Source organism: Oscarella lobularis, chromosome 3, assembly GCF_947507565.1.
Source record: "Oscarella lobularis chromosome 3, ooOscLobu1.1, whole genome shotgun sequence".
Lineage (NCBI taxonomy): Eukaryota > Metazoa > Porifera > Homoscleromorpha > Homosclerophorida > Oscarellidae > Oscarella > Oscarella lobularis.
Genome location: NC_089177.1, coordinates 1,095,113 through 1,108,012, shown reverse-complemented (window position 1 = coordinate 1,108,012; position 12,900 = coordinate 1,095,113). Strand labels below are relative to the sequence as shown.

At 48.9% G+C, this 12,900-nt stretch overlaps 5 protein-coding genes across 6 annotated transcripts; 3 read left to right on the top strand and 2 right to left on the bottom strand.

Annotated features, from left to right (window-relative positions):
- Positions 1 to 54: 54 nt before the first annotated feature.
- LOC136184666 (arylsulfatase B-like) lies at positions 55 to 1,753 on the bottom strand. The gene has a single exon (XM_065971591.1). The coding sequence runs from the start codon at positions 1,703 to 1,705 to the stop codon at positions 143 to 145; it is 1,563 nt and encodes a 520-aa protein (XP_065827663.1). The 5' UTR covers positions 1,706 to 1,753; the 3' UTR covers positions 55 to 142.
- LOC136184668 (uncharacterized) lies at positions 1,125 to 2,771 on the top strand. Its single transcript, XM_065971592.1, has one exon. It carries the CDS (start codon positions 1,751 to 1,753, stop codon positions 2,447 to 2,449), a length of 699 nt encoding a protein of 232 aa, XP_065827664.1. The 5' UTR covers positions 1,125 to 1,750; the 3' UTR covers positions 2,450 to 2,771.
- LOC136184669 (transmembrane emp24 domain-containing protein 4-like) lies at positions 2,496 to 3,379 on the bottom strand. The gene is made up of 4 exons (XM_065971593.1): positions 3,239 to 3,379; positions 2,969 to 3,189; positions 2,762 to 2,908; positions 2,496 to 2,706 (listed from the first exon to the last, which is right to left on the bottom strand). Exons 1-4 carry the CDS (start codon positions 3,363 to 3,365, stop codon positions 2,557 to 2,559), a joined length of 645 nt encoding a protein of 214 aa, XP_065827665.1. The 5' UTR covers positions 3,366 to 3,379; the 3' UTR covers positions 2,496 to 2,556.
- A 1,358-nt stretch (positions 3,380 to 4,737) lies between these two features.
- LOC136184199 (transcription elongation regulator 1-like) lies at positions 4,738 to 8,489 on the top strand. The gene is made up of 16 exons (XM_065971050.1): positions 4,738 to 4,779; positions 4,825 to 4,874; positions 4,933 to 5,069; positions 5,126 to 5,185; positions 5,318 to 5,903; positions 5,954 to 6,092; positions 6,144 to 6,352; positions 6,415 to 6,565; positions 6,786 to 6,953; positions 7,278 to 7,454; positions 7,507 to 7,683; positions 7,743 to 7,826; positions 7,877 to 7,977; positions 8,032 to 8,092; positions 8,197 to 8,386; positions 8,438 to 8,489. The coding sequence occupies exons 1-15, from the start codon at positions 4,771 to 4,773 to the stop codon at positions 8,344 to 8,346; spliced, it is 2,259 nt and encodes a 752-aa protein (XP_065827122.1). The 5' UTR covers positions 4,738 to 4,770; the 3' UTR covers positions 8,347 to 8,386; positions 8,438 to 8,489.
- LOC136184198 (uncharacterized) lies at positions 8,489 to 12,878 on the top strand. Of its 2 annotated transcripts, none has more exons than XM_065971048.1 (28): positions 8,489 to 8,670; positions 8,744 to 8,815; positions 8,882 to 9,072; positions 9,128 to 9,169; positions 9,224 to 9,436; positions 9,492 to 9,596; positions 9,662 to 9,735; positions 9,799 to 9,870; positions 9,925 to 9,997; positions 10,055 to 10,113; positions 10,169 to 10,225; positions 10,285 to 10,395; positions 10,450 to 10,563; positions 10,622 to 10,700; positions 10,758 to 10,822; positions 10,881 to 10,943; positions 11,007 to 11,034; positions 11,092 to 11,163; positions 11,221 to 11,279; positions 11,334 to 11,402; positions 11,453 to 11,480; positions 11,534 to 11,597; positions 11,653 to 11,812; positions 11,870 to 11,934; positions 11,993 to 12,248; positions 12,303 to 12,361; positions 12,418 to 12,602; positions 12,667 to 12,878. In XM_065971048.1, exons 1-28 carry the CDS (start codon positions 8,507 to 8,509, stop codon positions 12,774 to 12,776), a joined length of 2,709 nt encoding a protein of 902 aa, XP_065827120.1. In that variant the 5' UTR covers positions 8,489 to 8,506; the 3' UTR covers positions 12,777 to 12,878. The 2 variants fall into 2 exon arrangements, with proteins under 2 accessions (XP_065827120.1, XP_065827119.1); XM_065971047.1 differs by having other exon boundaries at positions 10,282 to 10,395.
- The last annotated feature ends 22 nt before the right edge of the window (positions 12,879 to 12,900 follow it).

Below are 12,900 nucleotides of genomic sequence, written 5' to 3'. Positions count from 1 at the left end.
CCGGGCCAAGTTTCACGTGAGTGATCTCAAACAGCTAGTAGAGCCTGGTAGAGCTAAGAGTTTTCCTGTATTATAGAATACAAAGGGAAGCGAAGAAAGTACAAAATCGACATTTCAAAGGTAGGCAAAAAAACACGGCAGTTCACAGCTCAACCCACGGTCCCCAGAAAGCGTCGTATTTCTCAAACGCCGTTTGGCAAGCCTTTGGATCAACGAAACCTCGATGCGGTCGAAACATTTTCTCGTGGTAGGCAGTAGCTCTTGCCCTCAACTCATCAAGAATAGAACTCATTGACGAATTTCCAGCCAGGTCAACGCGCTCTTCAGGATCCTTTATGATGTTATACAAGCATCCCGTTTTGCCACAGTCCTCTCCTGGCCAATCATCCGATCCCGTCGGCGCCGTCACGTTCGGATATTTAGGACCAGTCCAACTTGCATAGATATGAAATCCCAACAGGATCTTATACTCGCCGCGAATCAGACCATATCCGCTGAGAACAATGCGATCTATAACCATAGGCCCAATAAAGATGTCCTCGCGCGGCGACGTCGCATTCTGCCCGGACACGAGCGGCCACACGTTCACGCCGTCGACCGGCGGAAGACCGGCGACGCTCGCTTGCTCGTCGACGGGATCGACGCCGGCTAACGCGCAAAACGTCGCATACCAATCGCAGAGATGAATCAATCCGTCGACTTTTGTCCCGCGCGCCGACTCCGGCACGAGACCGCCCGAAACGAAAGCATTGCCTCGTATGCCGCCCTGCCAATTGCTGAGCTTCCCGCCGCGAAGCGGATAATTATTCGCACCGCCGCCGGGATAGACGGGACCGCCGTTGTCGGCGCTGACGACGAGGAGCGTGTCGTTCCAAATGCCCTTCGACTCGAGCGCCGCCGTCACGTTTCCGACGACGTCGTCGAGATACGTTACCATGGCGTGATAGCGTCGTCTCGTCTCGTCGTCGATGAAATCGAATCGGGTCAGATATTCGGTCGGCACTTGGAGCGGCTGGTGAGCGATGTGGGGCGCGTAGTACAAGAAGAGCGGCGCGGTCGCGTCGTGATTTTGAATGATGTCGAGGACGTGTTCCTTGAACATGTTCTCTTCGTAGTCGTTTCCTTTTAGGTGAATGGCGGGACCGGTGTTGAGCCATAGATCGGTCACGTTGCCACGTCCGGTGCAGTGGCCCACCGTTTCGGTGAAATAATCGTTCTGGTGATGAAAATAGCCGAACGTCGTGTCGAAACCGCGTCCCAGCGGCGTGTGCACGTGAGTCGCAAAGCCCGCGTCCCACTTGCCCACGTGATGCGTCGCGTAGCCAACCGACTTGAGTTTCTCGGCAATGACTGTCATATTGACAGGTATGCCCGCGTAGCCCGATACGGGATCCCCCGCATTGTGCAGGGTCCCGGAACCGTTGTCGAGATTGACGTTGCTCGGCAAGCGACCAGAAAGAAGGGTCGAGCGAGACGGCGAGCACATTGCGTGCACGTAGTGCTGATCGAGCTCGACGCCGTTGCTGCAGAGACGATCGAAATTGGGCGTCACGACTTCTGGCGTCGGCTCGTCGCGCCGATGATAGCCCACATTCGCCCAGCCCCAGTCGTCGACAAGTAGGAAGACGATGTGTGGAGGCTTAGCAGTGGTTGTACGCAGCAACACCGCCGTTGCAAGAGCCAAAAGAACGGCGAGGCGACGCATTAGAAGAGTACAGAGCAGCTGAGTAGCTGTACGTGCGCTAACGCGATGGATGCAAGCACGGCCGACGCGAAAGCTCGCCTCACAGACGCTGTCGGTCGAGAAATCGTCGCTACGGTTATGCTGGAGACAACGCTAAAAGGATTAGACAGCGATAAAAATGCGGCGGTTCTCGTGCCGCTCTTCGACTCGAACGGATCGATTCGCGTTCTTCTCACGAAACGATCCCAATTCGTTTCGTCGCACAAAGGCGAAATATGCTTTCCGGGCGGTCGCGTCGAAGCGAGCGATCGCGACGACGTCGACACGGCGCTGCGAGAAACGGAGGAAGAAATCGGTCTCGCGCGCGAACACGTCGAAATCGTCACCCATCTACCTTCCATACTATCGCGCAACCTCGTTTGCGTGCGCCCCATCGTGGGAATCATACCGCGCGACGCGCGTCTGAGCGTCGATCCGCGCGAAGTCGAAAGCGCGTTCTCTATGCCGCTCGCCGAATTTCTAAACGCTCGGATTGCTCGCAGTCGGACCATTCTGTGGCGAGGGCAAAGGGTTCTCATGCCTTTTTTTGACTATCGCGATTCGGAGACGAATCAGGTGCACACTGTCTATGGACTGACTGGGTGGATCTGCCTGGCTGTTGCCGTGTGCGTGTACAGAAAAATGCCTGAATTCGATCTTGATCCTCCCGGGGAGAACGAAATTAGACAGAGACTCAAGTCACTTCTTGCTTCGAGTCAACTTTGATGAGAGTCCTCACTCACCTTGAGTGTCCCATTACGTTTATCAGAAATTCATTATTTATTCACTTTTATTTGATTCTACACAAGCGAGCAAGCAAGGGATCCTACTAACTAGACGAGTTTTTTCGCTTCAAAGAACTTCTTCAAATGACGCATCTGCCATAATCCAATGGCAACCAAGACGACAAGTTGAATGAGAGCCCAATAAAGAACCCGTGAGTTGGTGCTATCGCTGGTCAGACGAAATCTCTCCTCGCGATACTACAAAGAGATAGGTAAGTTTTTGAATTAATTAATTAATAAAAATGTATCTTACCCTTTGATAACTTTGCTCTTTTGTTATCTGTTCGACTTGATCAAGAAGCTGTCGTACGCGCAGCTGAAGCTCGGTCAACCTATCCTTAGCGCGGATCTGCGGGTAGTCGTTTGCGTGCTCGCCCACTTGAATATCAAAGTGTATCCTCTAAAGGAAGTTAGACTAATCTCCTTTCCCCCGATGGGGGCCCCACTCGCGTTTTCGTACCAGTTTTTGCCCGCCGAACCATCGCGTCGAGTTGCTGTGCAGGCAGATCGTGTGCTCGCCGGGCGAGTGCGACGTGAACGCAAATCGACCCTCGGCCGCGTAAAATTTCGACAAAACGATCTTGTCGGCGGGATCTTTCACTTCGACGTGCATCCCGATGCCGGGACTCGACGGCAAATAGTCGCCGATCCTATCGTCGTACGCTTGGATCTTATATTTGCCTGAAATCGACCGTAAGGAGGAAGAATCTTCGAATATTTTGCGACTTACCAACTACCATCGTCTCGTCGGGGACCTCCTCGATGAAACACTTCTTCGCCGTTTCGGGTATGTGAAAATAGAGGCCGCCGGACGGCGTTAGAAGAATTAGAAGGGTAAGAAACGTGAGAGTCGCCATTTTATGCGATTGTAGCCCGGATGCCCGGGTTCATAGCGCCTTGATTTGCTGACCAAGCGCACTTTCGTTACTGCGTATGCGTTCGCTTTTTGCGTCAAAATAGCAACCGAATGTCTTTAGAATTTCCTAACTATGGACCCACAATTCAATTCATCGCTTCTACTTCTCGTATTATGGCATTTCGCAGCAACGCGACGATTGACGTCATGCGTTGCTCAATGTAGCGTGACAGGGCGTGTCTTGCGTACGTAGCACACATTCCTTGTCGTTTTTCGCGTTTTGAATTGATTTCCAAAAAAATTTCGTTTGTTTTTGCAGGCAGAAATGCATTTACAGCCGATTGGCATTCAAATGGCGCACGTTTTGATCGTGAATAGCTGCAGTCGTAGGGTCCCAGTCGCGTATGAGTATAAATACCCAGCCTTTACAAGTACTTATCAGATGGAGCAGAGCAGAGCTCGTGGCTAGGATAGAAGGGAGATTGGCAACACTCCCCAAGAGTCCCACGGCGGCTAGCCTCTTCCACCAGATCGCGAGGCGCCCGTCGGTCGACTTTATGAATGATCGCAACGGATTCATCAACTACTGGAGCAAGCGTCTAGCGGTCTGCCTACAAAGAGCAAACTCACGAATAATTCTTAATAAAGTAGAACTAATTATCCCCACCCATCATTCCCCTGTTCTCCCCTCCCCCTCCCCTGTAGATGTAAGGTGCTTCACCACACACCATTCCCTCTAAACCCCCTAGTGCCCCTGTCTGTGTGTTTATTAGAATATGTACTGTGTAGTTGAGAGATATACCATAAATAAAACCCCAAGGCTTGAGGCACTATGGCCCGGTGGTCGCCTCATTCCTCACTTGTCTATCGGTGGGTCTCCAGCGTGGCAATGCTACCATCATTCTCAACAAAATCAAGGCCATCTTTCCATGCTCGGCGACCCGCGCCTCGTCACTTCCCGCCAACACCGATATTCGGTGCTTTGGCAGTGACCTTCACTAACTGCATCTAACTTCGTCTCACACATACCCCTTCCCTCTTTTACATTTTCGTTGGTCGTAATAGTCTGCCCTTACCCGTTCTGTCTAACCCACCCCTTCATTTATGTTTACCGATAATATACTAACTTGACAAGGGTGTAACATTGCACGCCTTCCTAGTTCTCGCATCTCTCTCCCAGCTCCTGGGCACCTCTGTCACCGGATAAACCTCCATAGCACCGTCTTCCGCGGGGTTTGTGTCAAGTGTCGATGTTTTTTGATTTTTTTGAAGTTCTGTCAGCGAGAAGACGCGTTTTTTGACCTTTTTACGGTCAAACGACGCTTGTGTTACCGAAAGGGGCCCTAGCTGAAATTTTGCGGTGTCTAACATTTTAACCAATTTGAAATCGTTAATCGTGTCTCACGATGTTTGTGGTACGCTATTTAGCTAAAAAAATATTTTTTGAGTGTAAATATTAGTTTACGACATTACGACAAGCCGTAACAGTAACGACGTGCATGGATTCGACGTAAGAAATCCACTCTCTACACCCTATTGTTTTCAAGCGGGCTTTGTATCGTCTACAGTACCATCTTCGAGTCGAAGAGCTTGGAAGAAAGCGACGAAACGCGTCCACCTGGCGAACCCCAACTAGGGACGTTGCAGGCGCAGTCTAGCGGCGACAGTGCACCAGGGAATAACTTGGAAAGCACAATTCCAACCGGTACGATGAGAAAACCGGAGTAGAACGTCAATAAAGCGAGCAATTTTCTCGAACAGATAGCGAAATCCAAGAAAGTTCGTATATCCGGCAGCCAATGCCACTACCACTACCGCAATGTAAGAAAGAATAGCTGTAGTAGCTAGCTATTTTGTAGAGCCGAAAAAAAGTGCATACCTCAATAGCAAGAGCATAAAATAATAGGATGAATATTACACTCGACAGTTCCAAATTTTCTTTCTGTGTTTTAGTTCTTCCTCCTTTGGCTCCAATCTGGTCCGTTCACAGTTTGACTGACGGCCGAATGTACTACTTCAACCGACTCACGCAAGAGTCGATATGGGAACGACCGCACGACTTTCACGCTCTTGCTCCCATTACTCCACTGCCAGGACATCATCATCATCATCAGCAGCAGCAGCAGCAGCAGCATGCAGGATCTCTCGATTCTCCGTTTCCTTTGGTTCAGCAGCCTCAGCAGCCAGACGCAGAAGCGCTGAGAAAAGAGAAGGAACGCGAGGCAGCTGCATCTGCCGCTCGACCAATTTCGAGTCGACCGATACCGGGAAAACCGTGGCACGTCGTCTTCACCGGCAACGGAAAGGTGTTTTTCTTCAACAAGACGACGAGAGTTTCCGTGTGGGAAGTGCCCACCGAGTTAGCCGACGTGAGCAATTTGGAAAAGCTTATGAGACCGCCTAGAGAAGGAGAAAGTGACGAAGATGACGAGGAGGACGACGAGGAAGATTATCCCAGAGACGGCGAAGAAGAAGAGGAGAAAGAGAAAGAGAAAGAGCTTACAATTGAAGCTCTAGAGCCAGAAGCAAAGAAGGCCAAGTACGTAGAGAGAGGGTGCATCTGGTCGCGGTTTTGAGATTGTTTTACAGACTTGATGATGATAACGATGATGGTGATGATGATGATGAAGAGGGGGAGACGGCCGAGGCAAAGGCTAGTCGTTTGAGAAAGTCTTTGTCTGTCGAAGAGCGATTGGAGTTGGTTTATCAGATGTTGTCTGAAAGCAACGTGAGCCGAAAATGTTTAATTTTATTGATCAAAACGTTTTTCTATTTGTAGGTTTCCGCTTTTTCGGCTTTTGAGAAAGAGCTGCCGAAATTCGTTTCCGACTATCGATACTTACTTCTGCCAATGAAGGAGCGAAGGAATGCGTTCGACAGTTTCGTGGCAAAGCAAGTCGAAGAGGAGAGAAAGGAGAAGAGTCGAAAAATTCGCGAAAAAAGAGAAGAATTTCAAAAGCTATTAGAAGAAGCTCGTCTAGGTCCAAAGTAAGAGAAACGGTGCACTCTCTTACGTCACAATTCTCTCTCTCTCTCTTTTGACTTTGTAGAAGCACTTTCACGGACTTCTCGGCCAAATACGGTCGTCACGATCGCTTCAAAGCGGTCGACAAGATGAAAGAGCGCGAGACACTGTTTCACGAGTTCGTCGCTCAGCTGAAGGCTCGCTTGAAGGAAGAAGACGTCGTCAAAGAAGAGAAGGTAAGACGATCGGCTCTGCGCGTGTCATCAGCGACGATGGCTTGGGTCTCACGTGTATCGTACGGCGACGAGAACTGAATTCGCAATTCGGTAAGATCATGCAAACAGGCGTGTGGGGGGAAGTGGACCGGTCGAAAAAAAATAGAAGCGTCGCATAGTTGAATGTAGTGTTTGTAGTTTGAATACCGAGCTAATTTTTTTTCTTTGCGTGCTTTTGTAGGTTAGGGAGGATTTCTTCGCTATGCTGGCTGAAGTGAAGAAATTGAATAAGAGAAGCGAGTGGCGACGAGTCAAGGACGCCTTATACAAGGACAAACGGTATCGAGCTGTGAGCGGGTCGGAAAAAAGGGAAGCCCTCTTCAAAGAATACGTTTCCAAATTGGCAGGGGTAATAGTAGCTCTTTCTCGCTGGAGACTTTTCAACGTAGCCTACCCCCTGGGTCCCTGCAATACTTCCATAGCACTGTCTTTTGTGGGATTAATTATTTGTATCAAAAGTCATATTTTTTTACTTTATCCAGTCAAAGAACCGCGTTTTTTTAGGAGCCCAAGGTGCACTTGTTATGGTCACAGGGACCCCAGTTGCATATTAATCGAACTAGAGCAGTTTGACAAGGCTACCCGTACTATATATACAATCATGGTTCTAAAGTCTCCAGTTTAGGCGGGCTGCGACGTTTATTGGATATGCTTCTTATGGCCTGGAATTTAGGATAGCGGGCAGGATGTGGATCGCGAGAGAAAGGAGAAGATGGAAGCGAGTCTGCGAGAACGGCAGAAAGAGGTGGAACGCGAGAGGGAGAATCAGGCGCACAGGTGGGGTCGCGAGAGGGAAATGCATCGGAAGGAGGAGACTCTCGAGCGCTTCAAAGCATTTCTGATCGACATGGTAAGGAGAATGCGATTCAATGAACGTTTAGTCTCATTAATTTCCTCCCCAGGTGAAAGACTCTGAGATGGGATGGCGCGACGCGAGGCACTCGCTTCGCAAGGATCATCGTTGGCGCGATTTCGACCTGCTCGACTTCGGCGAAAAAGAGGATTTCTTTCACAAGCACGTCGCCAATTTGAGAAGTCGAAAACGAAACGCTTTCCATCGGCTTCTCGACGAAACCAAGGCAAGCTGGAAATTGCTATCATCTTTTGACAGGAAAAAAATCTTTTTTATCTTTTGCAGGTGTCGTTGACGTCGACGTGGAAAGAAGTGAAAGGAAGCATAAAGAAAGATCCGCGTTTTGAGAAATTTTCGTCAAGCGATACGGTAAACAGATCCAATATTCCACAAAACACGGATCTTCATCGTCAAAACAGAAGAGAAAAATGGAATTCGAACGCTACATGGAGGAACAGCATCGCAAAGCGAAAGAGGAGTTTCGATCGTTGCTAAGGGAGACGAAACAAATATCTCACCGGTACGACTCGAATAGCAGATGACGTCGAAAAATGAAAGCACAACGCCTCTTTAGAACGAAACAAATGATCGAAGACAACCCCACCCATTTGAAAGAAATTAAGCAGATTCTAATGGTAAGTGACGTAGTTTGTTTTCGTCCGCGACGCACACGCGTTGCGGCCTATACACGAGTGCCACTCCCTCAAAGAGTCCCTTATCTCTCTTTGCCCCCACCCAGAACGATCTTCGCTGGCTCGTTCTCGATTTCGTCGAAGACGAGCGCGAGTCGCTTTTGCTCGACTACGTCGACGGTTTGGCCAATCGCGGTCCGCCGCCGCCGCCGACGGCGTCCGATCCGTCGGAAACGCGACGCAAACGGACTATCTGACGTCGTCTTTTGATTTCCATAACACAATTTCGATTTCCGAGTAAACGCGTGCGATCGTAGTGTGAGCTCATTTGCCTAAATTAGAACCAAGGGCGTCGGCTAGAAAGTTTGGTTGGTTCCAATTCGACCTCGTTTCAGTTTGATTCCTTGTTGTTTTGCGATGACTTCACTTTTGGGTTGCCTGCTCGTTTGCCTCGCTCTTTTCGTCGGCTCGCTCGTCGCGCAAGATTGCGCCATGGGCACGAAACCTCAAGTTCAAGCGTTCGGTCTGAGCCATTCCGACGATATACAAATAAACGGCACGTTCGTCGGAACTATGGCGTCGTAAGTGGCGAAATTAGCCGAATTTCCGCCAGTGGGCGGTGTCCCCGCGCACACAAAATGATAATCTATGCAGCTGCATATGGTACGTGAATGGACAGATGAACACCACGACAATGGCGACGTTCGTATCAAACACAATGATTCGGTGAGACCCTGAGACGTGCCATTGTGAGATGGACACTCACTATACGGTGTCATCATTCTCACACAGGTGCCCTGTGCCGAAATTCTTGAGTGCTCTTCGCGACGACGATGCGACGGGCTCGCCCATTCCTCCAACAAATAACCCGTCTCCGGGACCAGCGTCCGATGCGCTTATTGAAATGAGAGTTCACGTTTATCACCCGAGCGCCAGCGATATGAACGATCCGAACTGCTTCTCAAATCGAATTCTAGTCGCAGGTACTGTAGTCCTTGTTACGATTCTTTTTCGACTTCTTTCTATTTTTTTGCGCAGGAAATCGAGTTGTGCCTACGAGCGGTCCGTCGGGATCTCCTGGTTAGCGAAAATGTTAGAAGAGAATTTTTATGACGTATAGTATTTATTATTTAGTTCCTGATTGTGGCCTTCTTGCCTGTACCACGACTTACAACGCTGCGTCGACTGCATCGAAAGGAAACATATCGCTTGTTTGCGCTGCCGCGGAAAACTACTTGACCTGCTTGAACGCGATTAAAAATTGCCCCAATATGGTCAACATTAATAGTGAAAAACAAGTCGCCTGGGATGTAATTAAAATGAATCCCTGTCGTCCAATGACACCATGTAAGGCCTTCGCTCTTTTTCTGTACGAAGCAGAACTGATTGTCTTTGGAATCAGCTCCTTCATCTGGACCGACTCCCAGTGACGCCGATGACGACGACGATACCACGGCACCGCCTCAACCGACGCCGACGACTCCGATGCCAGCCGTGTCCGAGAGAGGTTTGGTTTATTCGCGATGTGACTGGCATTTGTAACTTTACGTTCCGTCTCTCTTTTATTATAAGATTTGTCGGTCTGCTGTGCTCAGAATGCGCATAATGCTGCTCTTCGTCCCCAGTGTGCTACAATCTGTGCTCAGGTACTTCTCGCGATCGTGGATGATTTTGAGAATCTCGTGAACGTGGTGCTCTTTTTATGACAGACTTTCTACGACTTTTCCAAGCCCGGCAATACGACCCTTTTGCCGAAACTGGAGATGATCTGCAGAGAAGACGTTAGTTGGCTTGTTTTAGATCGACTCAATTGAAAACTTTTTTCTCTTTTTTAGAAAATATTCGAAGCGTGCTTGAGACGACGATTGGCCATTCCGCCCACCATCTCCACCGCCGAATTTCGCAAAGGTAAGGCTTCTATGCCTCTAGGTTTTTTTGCAGACGTTATTTCTCGCTGTGATTTAGATATTCAAGAGTGCTGTCGAGATGATGGTAGTGCAGAGTGTCAAGCCGTCTGCAACAATGTAGGAGGAGAATGCGTACAGCTTAAGTATTTCTATAGTTCAACGTTTTCTGCAGCTCGTTTCTGGGTCTGCCAACACCGTGGAAATCGTGCAGAAGTGCCTTAGACAAGGAGTAAGACGAATTAGACTGAAAGTCCGGTCAATGTATTCATTGGCGAATTCGTACAGCAGAATGACGATATCCTTGACTGCTTTACCGACGTCGTCGAAGACCACTACGACGTTAAATTGCCATCGGAAGAATGCTGCAACGGAACCGAGTGCATGTCCAGATGCGAAGCGGTTTGTAACAAATGAGGCAGGACTTTTGTCGACTGTTTTGTTCTCTTTGTTTAGGCTTTTGACGACTTTTGGGCGTTGGGTGCTCTCGCCGTGACCGATCCGCACCAATTGGCTTTGAATCAACAACTGACGCAACTCACGTACGCGATTTCGGGAGTCTGCTCGAACGTAAGGGAAAATTTTCTTTTTCTTGCAAAAGGCTCATTAATTAGTTAATTGAAACTAGAACGATGTCAATTCGTGTCTTTACGGAGACAGTGGCGATCGACCGTACCACTTCGGACCTTCAGATGATACCGTACAAAGTAGGCTTACTGCACTTCCCGGTTTCCTTCCATAATTAATTGTCCTCTCGTTTACAGAGGCGGTAATGGCCTGCTGCAATAGGACTCTCGCTAGTGACAGAGCGTGCCGCGATGTCTGCGAGGTAAGTGTCGCGTATTCGATTATACGGACGACGTTATAGGCGAATTTTCTTTATTCAGGACGTTCTTGAACCCGGGTTTCGGTCTCCGACCAACGTTTTGGCATGTTTTAATCCACAGGAAGTAAGACCTATTCTCCTATTCAATTTCGGAAAAAAATTTATTCGTGCTACTTGAATTTTATAGTCCGCGTTCGTTCAGTGTGTTGCTAAAGGTTAGTTAGTAGACGAAAAACGGCAACGCGTGCCTCGACCAGAATGTCTCTTTATAGAAAGCGGTGGCTCAGCGATGGAACTTCGGGCTTTCTTCCGAAACCTTGTTCGCGATCGATATCGTGGTGACGGTGAGCTCTGACCGGTCGACCTCTCAAGCGAGAGGTATATCATGGCTATGTTTCTAGCTCCGGGCGAGTGCTGCGATCGTGCTGAGGAGGATGCGTGCGAAGATTTGTGCGATGACGTACGGTCCTTGTTGTAGTTGGCTTAATGTAGCAGCTTTATCACTTCTGTATAGCTCACCGATGGAAAACTTCGCCCGTCCAACTGGACATGGATCAGCAACTGCAGGGATGGCGCAAAGGAGGTCTGAATAACTTTGTTCAAATTTGACATTTTTTGAAAAGGCTGCTTTAGGAGGAATTGCTTCAGTGCTACGCCAATGGTATGCATAGCCACCAAAGCGACATTCCACGGGTCTTAGCTATTTTTTTATAGTCCGCTACGGACAATGCCAAGGAGGCTGCAACAATCTTGACTTCTGCGGCGGTTTCAATAACAGGTACAGGCAAAGTAAGCTTAGTGTACTCATAAGATAAGGGGCTGATTGCGCGAAGATCCTTCGACTATCGCCTGGGCGAAATGTTGTGTGGGCCCGTGGGCGACAGCTTGGCTGCCGCAATGCACGGATCGTGGATCAAGGACAAAGTCATGTGGATTCTCGACCGTCCTGTCAAAATCAAAGACGTCGACACGTGCAATTCGGATTTTTTCAAGGTAGAGAGTGACACTATAGAACGGCAGATCGTTTGCTACAGGTTCGTCTTATTGCAGTCACTGGCGTGCTTTTTGATTGCTAAACCCTGTCAAGACGACAACGATTTGTCGCACATATGCCAGTAAGGGCAGAGATTTATCTATATTTTTTGTGATGTCATTATTTGTTATCTCACACAGGGACGAATGCGTCGCCGCCTTTCAGAATTGCAAGGCCGCCGACGAGCGTCTTTCGGCGACGGAGATCTGCCAGCTTCTCGGGACGTCGAAGACGCAGTGCTGGAATTTGGCGAGAGATTTCACGGGATTTGCTCCTCCCGTGAAAGTGGTCAATATGACGGTGTCGATTGTTCTGCCGGGATGGACGTGGACGCCGTTGTTGAATCTGGTCAACAGTCCCATATTCGGCGAGCTTTCCGATCAAATCGAAATAACTGTAAGAGGCTTACGTCCGTCAATATTCTCATCCTTAGCTAACTATGATTTTTAGGTGGAGAAACTCTTTGCTCATCTTCCCGGAAGGCAGACCGTTCGCATCGCTGGATACGAGTAGGAATATGCCCTTTATGCTCTCCTTTCGACTCTGAAATACTTCTTGCTTGCAGGAGAGCGGGACAAGGCAACGTTCGAGCTAACTTCACTATAACGAGCCGCGGATCGAATCCGGCGACGTACACTCAATTGAAACACGTCTTGGAAGAAGCCGCTGGTGTCGGTGTTAGCAATCCTCAACTCGGCGACCTGAAGGTCGCCCAGGGATCCCTCCTCCTTCAAGACTTCACAGATTACGGTACAGCGTATAGAATGTTTGATAGTCAGTGCAGCCATTTTTGATTTTGATTTTTTTTATAAAGGTGATAGTGGTTCCAATCCCACTGCTGGAGCTGGAATGATCTCGGCTTCTCATGCCGTCGTTACTACTCTTATTCTGCTCGCTGCATCTGTCATATTTGGACACAATTGAGTATGTTACTATTATACCGTCGTACTTCGCGTTGCAGTTTGTTGCATCGTCTGAACTTATGGAGCGTATTGTCACAATAAATGTGTTTGTGTCTTGATGAGATCTGCGCATGTCTAACGACGGA

Coding starts and splice junctions, on each gene's coding strand:
- LOC136184199 (XM_065971050.1), top strand. Junction 5,186..5,317: donor GCCACTACCACTACCGCAAT/GTAAGAAAGAAT, acceptor TCTGTGTTTTAG/TTCTTCCTCCTTTGGCTCCA. Junction 6,954..7,277: donor ACGTTTCCAAATTGGCAGGG/GTAATAGTAGCT, acceptor CCTGGAATTTAG/GATAGCGGGCAGGATGTGGA.
- LOC136184198 (XM_065971047.1), top strand. CDS start 8,507: ATGACTTCACTTTTGGGTTGCCTGCTCGTTTGCCTCGCTCTTTTCGTC. Junction 8,671..8,743: donor TTCGTCGGAACTATGGCGTC/GTAAGTGGCGAA, acceptor TAATCTATGCAG/CTGCATATGGTACGTGAATG. Junction 9,170..9,223: donor CGGTCCGTCGGGATCTCCTG/GTTAGCGAAAAT, acceptor TTTATTATTTAG/TTCCTGATTGTGGCCTTCTT.
- LOC136184666 (XM_065971591.1), bottom strand. CDS start 1,705: ATGCGTCGCCTCGCCGTTCTTTTGGCTCTTGCAACGGCGGTGTTGCTG.
- LOC136184668 (XM_065971592.1), top strand. CDS start 1,751: ATGGATGCAAGCACGGCCGACGCGAAAGCTCGCCTCACAGACGCTGTC.
- LOC136184669 (XM_065971593.1), bottom strand. CDS start 3,365: ATGGCGACTCTCACGTTTCTTACCCTTCTAATTCTTCTAACGCCGTCC. Junction 3,190..3,238: donor CGACGAGACGATGGTAGTTG/GTAAGTCGCAAA, acceptor GGTCGATTTCAG/GCAAATATAAGATCCAAGCG. Junction 2,909..2,968: donor GGTTCGGCGGGCAAAAACTG/GTACGAAAACGC, acceptor AACTTCCTTTAG/AGGATACACTTTGATATTCA.